Source organism: Pelophylax lessonae (genome assembly GCF_965119305.1).
Source record: "Pelophylax lessonae genome assembly, chromosome: 11".
Classification (NCBI taxonomy): Eukaryota; Metazoa; Chordata; class Amphibia; order Anura; family Ranidae; genus Pelophylax; species Pelophylax lessonae.
This window is the reverse complement of record NC_138778.1, coordinates 23,663,629-23,682,569: the sequence shown is the minus strand read 5'-3', so window position 1 is coordinate 23,682,569 and position 18,941 is coordinate 23,663,629. Positions and strand designations below refer to the sequence as shown.

Here is an 18,941-nt window from a genome sequence, read left to right as displayed (position 1 = left end):
GTGGCGCGCGTGGGTGACGTCAGCAGGCCAGCTGAGTAGACTTAGGAGGTCCTGGAGTGTCAGTGCTGAGGGGCCCCGCCGTGTGACACAGACAGGTACGGAGGGGGCCCTCATAAGAAGACTAACACATTTGTGTTCTATGTAATATAATATATGGGGTGGGTTTATATTGAAGCAGCCAGTGACAGAAGCTGTCATTATAAAGTACAGAGCAACTCTGCTGCTCAGGAGTTCTGATTTCACTGGCTGCATGCTTGTTTAGGGCCCCTTAGTACAGCTATGGGTGGCAGTGGTGGATTTTGCACCTTGCAGTGCCGGTACACGCTGAGTCTGGGGTCACACTGAGGGTGCGATTCTCATTTTTGCTGGAGTTCGGTGCAATTTTTGCATTCTGATTTGTGCAGAAGACGGTGCGATTGTCATGCGTCTTTGGATGGCTTCGAGCTAGAGTTGTCACCTGTACGGGTTTGACCCGGACAGTCCGGGTTTTGTCCCCCTGAAACCCGGACAGAACATCCCTCCGGGTCAGGAAAATCTGTCCCAGGGCAGTGAGGGAACTCTGGGGGTATCCTCAGGAATTCCTAACCTGCACCTTGCTGCTCAGTGTGCTCTCTGCTCCGCCTTCTCCCCCGCCAGTGACTGCCTCCCACCTAAAGGAATCATCTGCTTTGCAGTCATTGGTTGCTAGGACCGCCGGTGTCCTAGCAACCGTTGATGCTTTTGCACCGCACACATGGTGTCCTAGCAACCGTTGATGCTTTTGCACCGCACACATGGTGTCCTAGCAACCGTTGATGCTTTTGCACCGCACACATGGTGTCCTAGCAACCGTTGATGCTTTTGCACCGCACACATGGTGTCCTAGCAACCGTTGATGCTTTTGCACCGCACACATGGTGTCCTAGCAACCGTTGATGCTTTTGCACCGCACACATGGTGTCCTAGCAACTGTTGATGCTTTTGCACCGCACACATGGTGTCCTAGCAACCGTTGATGCTTTTGCACCGCACACATGGTGTCCTAGCAACCGTTGATGCTTTTGCACCGCACACATGGTGTCCTAGCAACCGTTGATGCTTTTGCACCGCACACATGGTGTCCTAGCAACCGTTGATGCTTTTGCACCGCACACATGGTGTCCTAGCAACTGTTGATGCTTTTGCACCGCACAAACGGTGTCCTAGCAACCGTTGATTATTTTGCACCGTACCGCCGGTGTCCTAGCAACCGTTGATGCTTTTGCACCGCACACATGGTGTCCTAGCAACCGTTGATGCTTTTGCACCGCACACATGGTGTCCTAGCAACCGTTGATGCTTTTGCACCGCACACATGATGTCCTAGCAACCGTTGATGCTTTTGCACCGCACACATGGTGTCCTAGCAACCGTTGATGCTTTTGCACCGCACAAATGGTGTCCTAGCAACTGTTGATGCTTTTGCACCGCACACATGGTGTCCTAGCAACCGTTGATGCTTTTGCACCGCACACATGGTGTCCTAGCAACCGTTGATGCTTTTGCACCGCACACATGGTGTCCTAGCAACCGTTGATGCTTTTGCACGGCACACATGGTGTCCTAGCAACCGTTGATGCTTTTGCACGGCACACATGGTGTCCTAGCAACCGTTGATGCTTTTGCACGGCACACATGGTGTCCTAGCAACCGTTGATGCTTTTGCACGGCACACATGGTGTCCTAGCAACCGTTGATGCTTTTGCACCGCACACATGGTGTCCTAGCAACCGTTGATGCTTTTGCACCGCACACATGGTGTCCTAGCAACCGTTGATGCTTTTGCACAGCACCCATGGGGTTTTCCACTCCGCCCCCCCTAAGCCTCCTACACACTCTCTCGCTTGCAGCGGCTGCAGAGTCCGTCCCGCCGGCAGGGTGATAGACCATCTTATAGACGAGGGCAGGGGGTGCTGTTATATGGGTGGGGGGGGTCTCACTCTAATGTAGGTCTCTAAAGAGGGGGGGGGGCACTGATAGAAGGACACTGTGAGCTAATGGGGGGTGCTGACGGCTGATCTAATGCTGGCCAACCAAAAAAATCAATCAGCAGTCCGCATCACCCATTAGCTCAGAGTCCCTTTATATGAGCACCCCCATTTTATCAGAATCGCCATTTATTAGCACCCCTCCCTTACAGACCCCCATTAGATCAGGTTCCCTTTATATATGATCACCCCCATTAGAGACCCCCCATTTTATAATCAGGCACCTGTTTGATTAATCACAGCAGAAGCAGCGCGCGCCCCCTACCCGGAAGTGCCAGATCACATACTAGGTACCTGATCCAGCACAGAAGAGCCGCTTTGCCGCCGTACATCCTCATGATGCGGTTGGCAAGCGGTTAAAGAATTGGTCACTTTAAATAAAATAAATAAATACACAATTTTTATGCGTGTAGAAAATGGGTATTTTATAATTTTTTTTTTTTTCTTAGGAGCTTGCAGAGTATTGTACCCGCGATGAGCAGATCTATGGTGCAATGTCAGGCTCCTGCAGACTGTCAGTACCACCTTTTATGGGCAGACAGTTACTGAAGTCCAGGAAGATAAATGAACTACAAGAGCGCTCATCAGCACCCTCACAATTGATTAAGAACTACAAACTGCCAGAGCCGTTTTTTTTTTTTTTTCGTTTTTGTACATGTTTAAAAAAAATAATTTTAGGCCTGAAGATAACAAAAAAAACCCCCAAAAAGTATTTATTTTCTGAAAGCACCTCTAGAAAATAAAATAGTGCTAGTCCCAATTTTTTTATATCACACAATATTACTGCAAAGGTAACACAACATTTCAGTAAAAAAACACTATAAAGTTAATTTTAGGGGGGCACAGAAACCCAATATTTGGTACAATATGAAAGCTGAGGTTGCACCGAGTAAATAGATACCAAACATGTCAAACCTTAAATTTGCATGCGCCTGTCAAATGGCGACAGACCTCAGTACCCTATATGTACCATGGAGGGACACTTTAAAAGTCCCCTATATGTCCCCCCCCCCCCAAAAAAAAGATCCTGTATATCTCCCCTGAATGTAATGCAATGCCGATCGCACTGGGCTGTCAACGGGGACCTGGAAGTGACTTCCTACACCTCACTTCCAGGTCAGCAACAAGAAGGGGAGGAGAGCATTGGAAGCATTCGGGCTTCAATTTCTAGGTGACTTGGCGCCTGGGATTTGTCGAGCCCCGGTGTAACATGTTATTAAAGGTGAACTTATCCTTTAACTGCTTACCGACCGCCCGCCGCATATATACTGCGGCAGGCTGGCTTAGCTGCGGGAGTCGCTGTTCTAGGGCAGTGGTTCTCAACCCTGGCCCTCAGGGCCCACTAACAGGCCAGGTTTGCAAGATAACTGAAATACATCCCAGGTGATATCATTTGCTGCTCAGTGATTGCAGTATTCTAGTCTGCATCTCCCCAAGGTAATACTTAAAATCTGGCCTGTTAGTGGTCCCTGAGGACCGGAGTTGAGGACCACTGTACTATGGTACCCATGATCACACCCCATGGAGAGAGAATGGCGATCTGCTGTTGTAAGCACAGCAGACAGTTGTTCTCTCCGGAATCAATACAGAGCTCCTGTGTTCCTCCTATTTAGGATCAGAGGTCTCTGTGTTGATTCCACAAGCCCATCCCCCTCACAGTTAGAAAACATCCCCTAGGCATACATTTAACCCTTTGATCACCCCTGGGTTAACCCCTTCCCTGCCAGTGTCATTTTTACAGTAACAGCGCATATTTTTAGCACTGATTACTGTAGTAATGTCACTGGTCCCCCCCAAAAGTGTCAGTTGGGGGTCTTATCCATCCGCTGCAATGTCGCAGTCCCACTAAAAATTGCAGATCGCCGCTATTACTAGTAACAAAAAATAAATAAAAATGACCTAAATCTTTCCCCTAGTTTGTGGACGCGATAACTTTTGCGCAAACCAATTTAAAATACACTAAGACCCCATTCACACTAGCGCGACTTGTCAGGTGACTTGGTCACCTGACAAGTCGCGGTGGGTCGCTCGCCATTGAATAGCACAGGACCCGTTCTAATAGGAGCGACACAAGTCGCTCCGACTTAGAAAAAGGGTCCTGTACTACTTTGGGGCGACCTGGAGGCGACTTGCATTGACTTCAATGATATGAAGTCCGTGCAAGTCACGCCGAGGTCGTGGTGCACGCTGTGCACCGCGACTTCACAGGTCGCCCCAGCAAGTCGTGTCGCGCCAGTGTGAATGGGCGCTTATTGGGATTCTTTTTTAACAAAAACATGTAGCAGAAAACAAATTTTCCTAAAATGATCAAATATTTTTTTTTATTGGGAATGTTCTATAGCAGAAAGGGAAAACATATATATATATATATATATATATATATATATTATTTATTTATTTATTTTTTGTTTATAGCGCAAACAAATAAAAATCGCACCGGTAATCAAATATCACCAAAAGAAAGCTCTGTTTGTGGGGAAAAAATGGACATCAATTTTATTTGGGTATGGCATCGCACGACCGCACAATTGTCAGTTAAAATAACGCAGTGCCGAATTGCAAAAAATGGCCTGGTCATTAAGTGGGAAAATCTTCCAGTCCAGAAGTGGTTAATAAAAGCTCCATATTTAAAGTGTTTTTTAACCCAAATCAAAAATTCCATGATCTCTACGGAGGGAGCCACCAAAACATGTGCGATTCCCCCGCAGTGAAACACACTGGGGTCTCATTCAAGTCTGACTGTTAAGAATTGGCATGCGCCCACCTCCCTGCCTACACCAATTTGAGTGATGGGCAAAGAAGGACCCACATAAACTCGGATGTGTGTAATGCATTTTAGGGGCTGCCAAGTATAAGGTAAAGCCTGGACTAGTATTAATAAATCTTTAACATGTGACCCCCCCCCCCATTTGTCTCCTCAGTGTCTGCAATGCCAGAGCTGGTTCACCAGGGCCCTTCCCCAGAGGGCTGAAGAATGAAAATCTCCAGTATCGGATTGACGAAGATCTGCTTCCTGCTGTCTGTCTCTCTCTGTATTATCCTCTTCCTTCTCAGTCCGTGGAGGCAGCATGTCCTACCCAGGCCACTGCTGGTCCCAGCCTGTAACCTCACCTGTGTCCGCAGTTACCTGGAACCCCGGCCTGAGGTCACCAGGCTTGCCACTGCTTCACAGGACTGGAAGAGAAACCATGTGAAGTCCCCTGCGAACGTCGATTCTCGTTCAAGCGACTATCTTCAGTTAGACGATCTGTTTATTGCGGTGAAGACCACAAAGAAATATCACAAAACTCGAGTGGATCTTCTTCTGCAGACCTGGATCTCCCAAGCAAATAAGCAGGTGAGGTGCTCCGTGTGGTCCCGGCTCTGTACATTTATTTATTTATTTCAGGTACTTCTATAGTGCTGTCAATTTACGCAGCGCTTTACATATACATTGTACATTCACATCAGTCCCTGCCCTCGAGGAGCTTACAATCTAAGGTCCCTAACTCACATTCATACATAGTAGGGCCAATTTTATACAGCATCCAATTAACCTACCAGCATGTCTTTGGAGTGTGGGAGGAAACCGGAGTACCCGGAGGAAACCCACGCAGGCACAGGGAGAACATGCAAACTCCAGGCAGGTAGTGTCGTGGTTGGGATTCGAACCAGCGACCCTCTTGCTGCTAGGTGAAACTGCTAACCACTACACCACTGTGCCGCCCATGCTTTGAAACTGCAACAGATTTACTTTTAGGCCCCGTTCACACCCGAGCGATTTTCTGCTTGAAGGTTGTAGCTCTAAAACACTCAAAAGCCAAATCCCATTCATTTCAATGGCCCCTGTTCACATTTGAGCATTCTGTAGCCTGAAGCATCTTGGCGTTTTGAATGCTCTTCAGTGCAGAGGCGGGATTGGGGTCCTATAGACTAGGGATCGACCGATTATCGGCAACGCCAATATATCGAGGGCCGATCTGCACTTTCCCAGATATATCGGAATCAGCCACCAAGGTGACCGATATTACCGATCTTTCGGAAAGTGCTTTTACCGTGATGCCTGCAGCTAGAGGCATCGCCCCAGTATCGGTGTCCATAGCCGACGGTCGGCTGTCTTGTAATGACAACCGATGTGGCTGAGAAGCCGCTCGACTGTCATTACAAGAGTGGGAGGGGATGCCTCCCTCCCGCTGCCTTCTGCGGCTCGCCTGGGTCTCCCGTCCCACTGAGAGACCCGGGCAACCAGCCTGCACGGCCGCCAAAAACCCGATCAAAGCCGCATTCGGCTCTGATCAGGTCTCCATGCAAAAACCCGGAAGTGATGTCATGACATCACTTCCGGGTACTCGGCGCCAAATAAAAAAAAGACAGCATTCAAAACGGCAAAACTTGGCGATTTGAATGCTTTTAGGTGCAGAGGATGGGTTTGGGGTCTTTTAGACCCCCAGATACCTCCACAAGAGTACCTGTAAAGTTAAAAAAAGTGTAAAAAAGTTTTTATGTAAATGTACGAAAATATCGTCCAATACCGATACGCGATGACCAAAATATCGGTATCGGCAATGAAAAAACTATATCGGTCGATCACTACTATAGACCCCAGATCCCTCCATAAAAAGTACCCGTCGCATGCATTTCGCTGTCACAAAGGATGTTTTACATTCCTTGCGACAGCAATATAAGTGATTAAAAAAAAATTGCGGTGATTATACTGTAGGATCATTGTTTCTATGTCTGACCAAAGGCAGTTGCATGTGATTGTAAACTCCTTCTTTTTTTTTTTTTTTTTTCTTTTTCTTCAGACTTTCATCTTTACAGATTATGAAGACCAAGAGCTGCGCCAGAGAGCAGGTAAGTGATGTTTATGAACATTTTCTGTTATCCAGGTTGCGGGGTATCCGGGGATGGTAAACTAAGCAGAGCTGGACTGACCTCTTCAACGTGTTTCTTTGTTTGTGGAATTCTCCAACGTATAGAAACTTAGGCAGGCCATAGATTATACAATTTTCTTGTACATTTCTTCCTTTAGATTTACCTAAACCATAGAATAATGAGGTCAAACCTAAACAGGAAGGGGCTTGCAGTACATGGTTGAAGGTAAATCTAAAGGAAATTGAATAGGAAAATTGTATGACCAGCAATGCATCCATACTTTCGGTGGTTCTACTGGGATGATACCCAGTAGCGTTTTTCTACTGGGATGATACCCAGTACTGTTTTTTTAGAGCCAGTGGTCGGCTCCTTTGTAATAGCAATAAGAGCGGCTGTGACAAGCAGTGGCAGGACACGTGTGTACCCCCCCCCCCCTTCCACCGACTTCCACAGTTTGCTCGGGCTCTCCTGTCTCTCCGGGGGACCTGAGCAACCGGCCGGTCGGACAGCCGAACAAAGCCAGGATCAGATTTGATTGGCTCCAGGGTATGGTAACCTGGAAGCGATGACCTAACATCACTTCCAGCTTACCTAGATGTCAATGGTGTCATTTTAAAAAAACAAAAAACGAAGGCATTCAAAACGCCGATCTTGGGCAGAAGAGGGATTTGGGGTCTTACTGACCCCAGATCCCTCTGTAAAGAGTACCTGTCCTATGCCTATTGCTGTCGTAAAGGATGTTTACATTCCCTGTGACAGCAATAAAAGTGATAAAAAAACACTTAAAACAGAAGTGTAAAAATAAAATAAATCACTAATTTAAAAAAGAATGTAATTCTGCCCCCCCCCCCCTTTCGGTCTCGCATGTAAACGGCGATTGTCCCACACATGTGAGGTATCGCTGCAAACATCAAATCATTGGCAGTAATTGTAGTACTAGACTGCTCCTGTGTATGTGACCCCAGTAAAGAAAGCAAAGCAATGTGCAGTTTATTAAAATGTTATAACAACTCACAAAGTAAATAACTAGTCAAATCCATATCTGCCTTGTCCCCGTCCCACTGATGGTAGCAAACCACGGCCACTAGAGGTGCTCATAGGGCTGGAGGAGACATTCGGGACTCCTGGGGGAATAAGGCGAAAGTGATGTCAGCCTGGGGGGGGGGGGGGTGGGGGGAACCGCTGGATATCTCCAGCATTACTCTGTCATTGTGTTCTCTTCCCCAATTAGCATGCTTCTTGTTAGCACATGAGTACTGTAGCACAACTGATTGCCTCCTATGCTGCTTCCTCCTGCTCTTGTCTGAGCTCTACTGTACAGAGATTGCAAGTGGTTGATGTCAGGTCAACATAAGTTTAATGAAATACAAAGCTGTGTATTTTATTTCTGCCTAGAGTTCTTCTGTAAAGGAAACCAGTCATGACTGAAATATGAAAGCTGCCATTGCTAACTTCTCTTTCCAAAACTGCGAGTCGCCTGGCCGTAATGCTGAGACTTCTTACTTCAGTAGTTGTTGTTTCTGGTGCTTGGCTGCCTTTGAACAAGCATAAATACTGTTCCGTGTTTTTTTTTTTTTTCCTTTTAGGGAGTCAGATGGTGAACACCAACTGCACCGCAGTGCACACACGTCAAGCTCTGTGTTGTAAGATGGCCGTTGAATATGACAAGTTTGTGCTTTCTTCCAAGAAGTAAGGGATGCTTCCTTTTTTTTTTTTTTTTTCTGTTAAAGTGGATCTAAAGCCCAACTCCATCAGTTCTCTTTCCGATTGCATGTCCAGCATTATTCAACCCATCTCCTGTGGGTCCAGGTAGTCATGGACATTCCCCCTGCAAATGGGGGGGAGATTCATCCTCTCTATTTGTCCTGTTTACCATTATCATTGAAAGTAAAAGAAAACCCCCAAAACCTTGGGTTGTTCCCAGAAACGTAATAAAGGGAAAATCTTCCAATGGGAAGTTCTGGTGACCTGAGGGGCCCCAAGGGATTCCCTTAATTTTCAGGAATTTCCTCTCACTTCATGTTTGGCTTTGGGACAGGAAGTGAAGGGAAATCTCCTCTATGGGACACAGATGTAAAAAAAAACTAATCAGGGTTTAACCCTCCCTTACTCTATCCAAATGCTCATAGTTCTACTTTAACCACTTGCCGGTCAGCTCTCTTTTAAAAGCAATGCTAGAGGCTAACTAGCCACTGGATTGTTTTTAAAGCCCCAAGACCTCCTTGCTGACACCCTCTGCGGCTTTACCGTGTTCTCCCATCCTACCAGAAGCCCCGATCGTAGAGCCCAGCAAAGACCCGATGGGCTTTGTTTGTTAGGCTCTATGATCTAGTATCCCAGGAGCAATGACGTCACATCACTTCCGGATTACCTGGATCTAAACGGAACCATTTTTAGAAATTATTTGATCTCATCAATCAGGTGTGATCAAATGCTTTTAAGGGCAGAGGAGGGACTCCAGATCTCTCCATAAAGAGTACCTGTCACATGCCTATTGCTGCCATAAGTGATGTTTACATTCCTTGTGACACCAATTAAAGTGATAACATTTTTTAAAGCAACAGCGCAGAGGCAAATGCACACGTTGGTCCCACACGCACAGAAACCGTAATCGTTTCACTCGTGAGGTATCACCGTGAACGTCAGATCATGGGTAATAATTCTAGCACCAGACCTATGAAAATTAGCGGAAGAAGTAGAGGAAGCTGCTGTGATGTTGTGGGACCAGCGAAAAACTGGAGAAAATTAGTATGTATTTTTTTTTTTTGTTTGTTTCTTTTTTTAAAAGATGAGGTGGGATAGATGACATTTGGGGGGAGGGCCTAAAGATCCCAGAGTTGAACTTGAGGGGGGCCCAGAGATCCTGGAGTTGAGCTTGGGGGGGGGGGTGCCCCAGAGATCCCGGAGTTGAGCTTGGGGGGGTGCCCCAGAGATCCCGGAGTTGAGCTTGGGGGGGTGCCCCAGAGATCCCGGAGTTGAGCTTGGGGGGGTGGGGGCCCAGAGATCCCGGAGTTGAGCTTGGGGGGGGGGGGGCCCAGAGATCCCGGAGTTGAGCTTGGGGGGGGGGGGGCCCAGAGATCCCGGAGTTGAGCTTGGGGGGGGGGGGGCCCAGAGATCCCGGAGTTGAGCTTGGGGGGGGGGGGGGCCCCAGAGATCCCGGAGTTGAGCTTGGGGGGGGGGGGCCCAGAGATCCCGGAGTTGAGCTTGGGGGGGGGGGCCCAGAGATCCCGGAGTTGAGCTTGGGGGGGGGGGGGGCCCAGAGATCCCGGAGTTGAGCTTGGGGGGGGGGGCCCCAGAGATCCCGGAGTTGAGCCTGGGGGGGGGGGGCAGAGATCCCGGAGTTGAGCTTGAGGGGGGGGGGGCCCAGAGCTCCCGGAGTTGAGCTTGGGGGGGCCCAGAGATCCCGGAGTTGAGCTTAAAAATGAACCATTTGTTTTGATCACATTGACAGATAAAGGTCTGTAAACACGGTCATGTCAATATAATTCTTGTATTTCCTGTGCAAAATGTATTCTGGTGATGCCAAATTTGAATATCTAGCAACTGACATAAAAGAAACGGTCTGGAAGGAGGAAGATTGCTGACATTCTGTGTACAAAAAACCCCCCCAAAAAAAACGTATTCAACATCACTTCCTGTTTCTACTGCATTTTGGACAATCGTGCCCCTTATCCAAAAGGCATAGCAGTTGCTATGTTAGTGTTGGTGACAGTTGTACATCAAAGGCTATCGTTGTGTGACAAGCTGAACTGCCAATCTACCTTTTTTCCTTTTACGTTACCAGTGGAGGAATATGTTTGTAGAAGATGTCAGTTGGAGTGAAGTTAACGGAAGTGAGGCTGATTTTTTGCTTTTCTTTGGTATTGTAACATTACGGCACCAGCACTCTAGCAGTTGTTAGCATGGGGTCTTCTTATCAATTTGGCACTCTAGATGCTGTAGCCAAACCAATTGGGGAGGGGCCTAGCTCATATCAAAGGAACCTAATGCAGGAAATGTTTTTCCAAATTAATTTAGTTTCAACACCTGAGGGGGGCAGTACACACTGTACAAGCGCTGTTATGCAAGGTCCATCTTAATAGTAAAATGCTGATTTGTTTCATTTATTGTAGATGGTTCTGTCACGTGGATGACGACAATTACTTGAATCTGCATGCCCTGTTAGGTCTGCTCTCTGCCTTCCCGCACAACACGGATGTTTATGTTGGTCGACCGAGTCTGGACCACCCTGTGGAGACGCTGGACAAGGTTAAAGGCGATGGCTCGGTGAGATCTAAATGTAATTTTCATGCAGCTGGCTGTATTATTGTTTAAAGCAGCATGATGAATATCTGCCCAAAAATTCCATCTTCTATTTAAAACACTAAGGGCCCTTTCACACGGGCGCTCCGTATGTCAGCAAATCATCCTATTTTTTTGCGGATGATTTGCAGACATAATGTAAGTCAATGGCATTGCGGATGTCAGCGGAATACCATCCGCTGACATCTGATTTTCTTCCTTTCAGTTCTGTTCCGTTTTCTGGAAAGGAACAGAACCCTATTTTTTCTCAGTTCAAAAAACGGAAAGGAAGCAAAATCGGATGTCAGCGGTGTCATCTGCTGACATCCGCAATGCCATATACTTACATTATGTCCGCATATCATCCACAAACGGATGGGATGATATGCGGACATACGGAGCGGATGACACAAGTGTCATCCGCTCCGTGAAAAAAAAAAGTGCCGGAGCAGATCGCAATGCGGTATGCTCCGTGTGAAAGAGCCCTTAAAGTGTTATTAAACCCAGGAGCCTGCATTCACTATATCTGCTCTCCCACAGAACACAGAACATGGAAATGCAATTATTTTAGTAAATATAAAGTGCTACATACCTTTTCTCATCAGCAGTATATAGCAGTCTTGTGACTTCTATTAGTGTCTGGTTAAAGCTTTTAGGAGGAGTTTTCGTTCTCCCCTGATTGTCCTATAAGGCTGCATAACCCCTGACCCTCTGGACAGTAATGATTGGCTCTTTGCTGACCACATGTACTCTCCCCAGAACAAAAAAAATTCTCTAGCAATACACACCAAACTGAGCATGTGCAGAGTGTTCCCAAGACTCTGCTCTATCAGCAGATTGGGGACTGGGGAAGAAGGGGATAATCAGAGAAGACAGGATCACGCAGCCTTTTTACACAATGCAGGTTAACCCCTTAGGTTTCACAGGGAGTGTAACAAGCATGCTTTACTGCATATACTGTACAGACTGGTAGCGCGTTTAGTAACACTTTAACTAAGTTACGTTTTTTTTTTTTTATTGTTTGTTTTTTGAAGTCCTCTCTGAAGTTCTGGTTTGCGACTGGTGGTGCTGGATTCTGTATCAGCCGAGGCCTGGCCCTGAAGATGAGTCCATGGGCTAGGTGAGTGAATCACAGTAGAGCTTGAAGTATACAACAGTCTGTATGGCTAACATCCACCAATTAAAATCTGTTCAGTCTCTATAGCCCGCCCCGGCCCCCACTCTGTGCGGCTCGCTGAGAGACTGCCCTGGGTGCCGGTCCAAGCATGTGAGCGGATCCTAACCATATGGTTGCATTCTTTCCCGAGCCTGGGCCGGCTCTGTGATGTCAGCTGTTAGCTGTACTTCTCCTTTAATTTATTTATTTTTACTCTGTATTCCAAAGGCTGTTTTTATTTATTTTGAGCATGCATGACCAGCAGCAGAGGATTAGAAGCTTCTCCTGCTTATGTTTCCCTGCAGACAGGCTGGGAAAGAGCTGGGTCATGTGACCGCTAATATTTTGTAAAAATTTCAATGGAATCATCCATATGCAGAAATAGAAGGGATCCTGTAAATTAAACAGTGTGTGTTAAAGCGAAGTTCCACCCAAAAGTGGAACTTCCGCTCATTTGCTTCCTCTCCCCCTCCGGTGCCACATTTGGCACCTTTCAGGGGGGAGGGGGGAACAGGTACCTGTTTTTGACAGGTACCCTTCCCCACTCCCGGGAGACGGCGTTGGGAGAGGAGTACAGGGAGTCAGACATGGGGTGGTATGGAGAGGAGTACAGGGGGTCAGACATGGGGTGGTATGGAGAGGAGTACAGGGGGTCAGACATGGGGTGGTATGGAGAGGAGTACAGGGAGTCAGACATGGGGTGGTATGGAGAGGAGTACAGGGGGTCAGACATGGGGTGGTATGGAGAGGAGTACAGGGGGTCAGACATGGGGTGGTATGGAGAGGAGTACAGGGGGTCAGACATGGGGTGGTATGGAGAGGAGTACAGGGGGTCAGACATGGGGTGGTATGGAGAGGAGTACAGGGGGTCAGACATGGGGTGATATGGAGAGGAGTACAGGGGGTCAGACATGGGGTGATATGGAGAGGAGTAAAGGGTATCAGACATGGGGTGGGATGGAGAGGAGTACAGGGGTACTCCTCTCCATCCCAGTTTGGCCCCCTCCCCCCCCCCCCCCCCGCCGTCGAGGCAATCCGAATGCGAAGTGCGCTTCACGCATGCGTAGTAGGGACCCACCCGCGAAACCGCAAGGCTTCACTGCCGGGTTCCCTTACTGGCAATGGTGGCGGCAGCACCCAACACCCGATGGAAACATCGCATCGCTGGACTCCAGGACAGGTAAGTGTCCTAATATTAAAAGTCAGCAGCTACAGTATGTGTAGCTGCTGATTTTTAATTTTTGGAGGGGGGATGGAACTCTGCTTTAAGTATCACTTTAAACAACTACAGCTAAAAACAGTTATGGTCAGCTGTCCATTTTACTCATTCATCCCCTAAGATCTGTTGCTGCTCTATAAATGATGACCATTCTTTGCCTTATCCCTAGCATGGGGAACTTCATTAGCACAGCAGAGAAGGTTCGGCTCCCTGATGACTGCACCATTGGGTACATTATTGAAGGATTGCTCGAGGTGAAAATGCAGCACAGCAACCTCTTCCACTCACACCTGGAAAATCTCCAGAGACTCCCTCAGATTTCCTTACTGCAGCAGGTGAGTGTGGCTATTCTAGGCGCTGATGACTAAATGGGCCTCCTGTATTTTACCCCTTCATTTGCAATTTTACCTTTCTGTTAAAGGTGTTTTCTAAATGTTGGTTGCAACAATACACTTGTGAATAGATAATGCTGAAGAGAGAAACAAGCAAAAATTATAATCTTAGAATCTTAATTCTATCCCCTACTTATGTCCTGTCTGATAATTGGCTCCTCCCTGTGCACGTGGAGCAAAAGAGTTTAACAAGCATACTGTATTTATCTGCTGGTTGCAGGTCTGAGAGCTCTCACGTTCCAGCAATGGATCAGAGTTTTCATAAATGGGCAGAAGTGTCACCATTTGTGATTCCCCAGGAGACCTCTGCCTGTCCTTGAAACCATGACGATGCATTTTGCCCTAGTTAGCATTCAGTACCATCTTGTACTGTCTGTATTCCACTTTTAACTCCTTCCCCCCCCCCCCCCTGGGGTCCCTTTTTTAAAGTGACTGTAACGTCTCGTGGTTTTTTTTTTTTTTTTGTTAAATAACAAACATGTTATATTTGCTTTCTGTGTGCAGTTAGTTTTACACAGTGCAGCCTAGATCCTCCTCTTCTCGGGTCCCTCGTTGCTGCTCCTAGGCCCTCCCTCCTGTTAAGTGGCCTCACAGCAAGCAACGTGCAATGGGGGCACCGGAGCTGAGCTGCTGCTCTGTGTGTCTATTCAAACAGGGAGCTGCCAATTGGCCCCACCCCCTCTCTCTCCTGATTGGCTAACTGACTTTAATTGTCAGCCGCAGGAGCCAATGGCGCTGCGGCTATGTCTCAGTCAATCAGGAGGGAGAGCTGAGGGACTCGTGGATGTTGCTGGATGGAGAGTAGACTCAAGTATTAAGGGGTGCTGGGGAGGCTGCTGCACACAGAAGGCTTTTTATCTTAATGCATTAGAATGCATTAAGATAAAAACCTTCTGCCTTTACAACTCCTTTAACTGGGCTATTACTTTGTGGGGCAGAAAGGTCTGCTTAATCATGTGACCCCCACTGTCATTGGTCACATGATCGGGAGCCAGTCATGCCAGTTCCTGATCATCAGCATAGACTGAGCCTTTGGCAGCTCTGTCTCTACTAGGAGCGCACTCTGACACAGAAACCTATGCCGCTGATGGATGCATACGTGTGGTGTGTGGGCGTTAAAGCCAACCTTTTTTGCTGCCTCACATATGCGTTACATTAGCGGTAAGAGATAAAATATCCTTTTTACTAAACACAATGCTGGCAATCAGTTTGTAAGTTGACCAACCTATCTGGAAATTATTTTGTTATTGTTATCGCACCTCGAGAAAAATCATCAGATGATGTTTTCCTTTATGAATTGTAGCGGAGTTTCCAGAATACCTGCTTTTTGGTGGCTTAATATATTCTCTTTTCTACTACCAAGGTAACCCTGAGCTATGGTGGCCCCGAAAATAGAAGAAACGTTGTACGAATTCCTGGAGCCTTTAGCCTAGAGCAGGACCCAACAAAGTAGGTCAAATCCTGTCCAACAAAGCAGGTTCAGAAATCTGCGCAACTCACTTCTTCTTCTTTTTTTTTTTTTTTGGTTTCCCTCTTGAATACCCTAAATTTTGCAGTCTTCTGGCTAGTCCAGTGACTTCATAGGTTACATAGTGGTAAAGTTGAATAAAGACACCAGTCCATCTAGTTTAACCTGTGTAGGTGTGTGCATGTGTTTGTTTGTCAATACTATTTCCCATATCCCTGTATATTGCATTTGCTAAGATGCCCATCCAAGAGTTTTTTGAACCTATCAACACTTCCCGCTGATTGTGGGAGGAAGTTTTACATCTTTACCACTCTAACAGTAAAGAACCCCCAATGCAGTTTAAAGTTAAACCACTTCTCCTCCAGTTTCATTGAGTAGACACGCGTTAAGCTTCCTGAAACTGAATAGTTTCCTCCCTATGCTTGAATCACCATTAAGGTATTTGGGTCATTCCTCTTTTCCTGTGGCGGAGGGAAGGCCTTTTCCTGGACAGTGTCTTTCTCAGATAATGACCTGTGAGTGTGAGCACCTTTCTGTCCAGGAGTGCTGCGAGCTCAGGCTGGCTTGATGAAACAGCCCTAGAGGGTGTGTCTCTGACACCCAGTGGCGGCTGGTGCTCGGTAATTCGGGGGTAAGGGGCAGCAAACCAATGCAACCCCCCCTCGGTTGGTCAGTCAGCCGGCAGGCAACACATTCACCCCCCCCCCCCCCCCCCCGAAAGGTCTGCCTCCTTACCTCCTCCTGCCTGAGCCGGGGAGTGCTGGATGGCTGAGCCGCTGTGCTTCTCCTCCGGTTATGTCTCTTCTGTCTCTTCCTGGCCACTGGTAAGATCGATTCTCTCCTTTTGGCCAATCGGGAGAGGGGTCTCACAACCCTTTTCCTGATTGGCTGGGAGGAGAGTCAGTGTGACAATAGCAAATATTTATTCGCTATTGCCATACAACTGGGTGGGCTCAGGGCGCAGTGCTCTGTGCCCCGAGCTCACCCTTTTTTTAAGCCTATTAGAGCCTCTGGCTCTATTCACTTGCTTAAAAAAAAAAAAAAAAATCCCCTATTGGAAGCCATGCGTCCGGCGCCCTGCATGTAGATTAGGAGGCCAGATGCATGGATGGGGGGAGCGGCGCCCCTGCTCCCCCAATGGATGGGCTGCCACTGCTGACACCCTTGGTTCATGGGAAATGGGTTGGATGACACTTGGTATTGTTCAACATGGAAGTTAACTCTTGCTACAAGGCCAAAGATATTGTCCTGCCTAGGTGTAACAGACTAAAGCTGGACGGTGAGGAAGATGTTGTGTGTGGTTTTATTTTTTTTGTGCATTGCTGCAATTTAAAGCGGTTGTAAACCCTAAAAAATAAAAAAAATAAAAAACCTGCAAGACAAAGGCATAATGAGCTAGTATGCATCGCATACTAGCCCATTATGTGTAACTTACCTTAGAACGAAGCCCCGACACGGACCCCCGCGCGGGAGTGATTTTTCCGGCAAGCTCCCGGCAAATTAATTGAAGGTCCCCCGGACCTTCAGAGCGCATGCGCCGCTCGCGCGAGCGGCTGCATGCACTGTAAATATCTCCTAAACCATGCCGGTTTAGGAGATATTATTTGTACCTACAGGTAAGCCTTATTATAGGCTTACCTGTAGGTTAAAGTGTCAAAAAGTGGGATACTACCGCTTTAACACACAAGTGGGGGTGGGGGAGACTAAAGAATAAGTGTACTTGGCAATTTAATACCAGCCTGCATTCAAAACATACGTTTACAACTGTGAGATTGACTTTTATTAGATACAATTGCCTAGTGTTGCGCTAGTGTTAGGTATAACCTGAAAATTTGTCCACAGTCCTAAAACCGCAGTAGTGGAAAAGGGAAAACTGGATCCTGGGACGCCTTGCTGCTCTCAGCACCAGCGGGACCCTGTAAACTGAAAACCCATAGAAGAAAGAGAGAGCACACAGGCTCCTGGTGGCAGTATTCTTTTTATTAATTAAATAATAACAATTTAAAATGCACTCACAAAATCAGGCTTGTGTAAAGCATTGCATCTTTTCAATCACGATCCTGTCGTTGGTGTAAACCTCTTGCGCTGATCCAAAATGTCGAAACCACTGCTGACCGCTTTGGCTAAAGCATAACGCTCACTGCCCCAGCAACAAGCCGGCTCTGTGCACGGCGCTGCATGAGAGGGAGGATAGGCAGCGGATTGGATGTTATGACAGTGATGGCGAACCTTGGCACCCCAGATATTTTGGAACTACATTTCCCATGATGCTCATGCACTCTGCAGTGTAGCTGAGCATCATGGGAAATGTAGTTCCAAAACATCTGGGGTGCCAAGGTTCACCACCACCGTGTTATGACAACACGTTTCGGAGATTGACTTGTATTCAGCTGGAAAGTAAAGAATCAAGTGTATTCATAGTGCTGTTGTGATGCTTTATGCTTTCCTGTTGTGTGGATGATGTGCTAATTTTCTTTTTCCTGCAGGTTTAAAACAATTCATTGTCTTCTTTATCCGGAGACGAGCTGGTGTCCACAGAAGAAGAGTCTGTCTTCCTTGACATAAGTTCCATCGCACATATAGATTTGACGTCTTCTCATTTTTTGTTTCTGTGAAACAATGTATAAATGCACATGGTGTATAAAAGCATACCTGTCCTCATCAAGCAATTACCAGGAAGGGTGGCAGAGGAGGTAGAGATTGTGTATTTTTGGAAGTGTTAAATTAACAGTTTATTGAAAGCATAACTAAAGCCAGTGTTTTTTTTTTTTTTGTTTTTGTTTTTTTTTGGGGGGGGGGGAGGATAAAGGAGAGGTGAGTGCTATAGCTTCTATTTTTTTTTTTTTTATCATCTGTATTCCATTGGGGAGATTTCACTTGCTGTCCCTTGTCACAATAGTATGAACGAAGGGAACTGCCATTGTTGACAATATTTGCCAGAGCAGGTGTTTCTATTGGACGATTTCCCCTCTATTCCTGTTTTGGAGGCAACTCAAACTTTAGGATTTTCTTTCGGTAACCTAGGTCACCAGGACAAACAGAGAGGGTGAATTTCCCAACAGGGGACAAAGGCTGCAATAAAAAGATGACCCATCCTCATTCCTCATCACTAAATCTAAATCTGAAAAACAAAAAGAGTTTTGTCTTTAGATTTAGTTTAAGGTTTGCCTGCTTCCTTAAGTGGGGTACAAACTAGTAGAAAATCTGCCGAAAAATTCCCGTTCGAGGTAAAATCGTACGATTTTCGGCTAGTGTGTACACAACTTTCAGCAGCCGATGCCGACATTTTTAACGAAAAAAAACAAAATTTTTATCGTCCGTCCCCAACCAATTTTCATTTAATATGTTTGCAGTACATCCGTGAAAAATTGGATACGAAAGGCCGCGCATAATCTGAAGTTGCTGACGACCCGGAAGTCTAGGAACAAATGTCCCAAAAAAAAAAAAAAATCGGACGAGAAATTTCGTGAACATTATGCACTGTGAACTAAAAACGGTTATGACCGCTGTGCATGAGAGACAAAAATCTGAGGATATTTAGTCCGATTTTTGTCAAGTGTGTACG

The 18,941-nt window shown here is 46.8% G+C and overlaps 1 protein-coding gene across 1 annotated transcript; it reads left to right on the top strand.

Annotated features, from left to right (window-relative positions):
- The first annotated feature begins 56 nt into the window (after positions 1-56).
- RFNG (RFNG O-fucosylpeptide 3-beta-N-acetylglucosaminyltransferase) lies at positions 57-18,121 on the top strand. Its single transcript, XM_082272527.1, has 9 exons — positions 57-95; positions 4,928-5,343; positions 6,791-6,839; positions 8,447-8,549; positions 10,973-11,126; positions 12,176-12,261; positions 13,686-13,851; positions 15,272-15,357; positions 17,863-18,121. The coding sequence occupies exons 2-9, from the start codon at positions 4,981-4,983 to the stop codon at positions 17,939-17,941; spliced, it is 1,086 nt and encodes a 361-aa protein (XP_082128653.1). The 5' UTR covers positions 57-95; positions 4,928-4,980; the 3' UTR covers positions 17,942-18,121.
- The last annotated feature ends 820 nt before the right edge of the window (positions 18,122-18,941 follow it).

Excerpts from the sequence above, each read along its gene's own strand:
- RFNG (XM_082272527.1), top strand. The coding sequence starts at position 4,981 with ATGAAAATCTCCAGTATCGGATTGACGAAGATCTGCTTCCTGCTGTCT. Across the intron at positions 6,840-8,446 it reads AGAGCTGCGCCAGAGAGCAG|GGAGTCAGATGGTGAACACC; the intron begins GTAAGTGATGTT and ends TTTTCCTTTTAG. Across the intron at positions 13,852-15,271 it reads AGATTTCCTTACTGCAGCAG|GTAACCCTGAGCTATGGTGG; the intron begins GTGAGTGTGGCT and ends TCTACTACCAAG.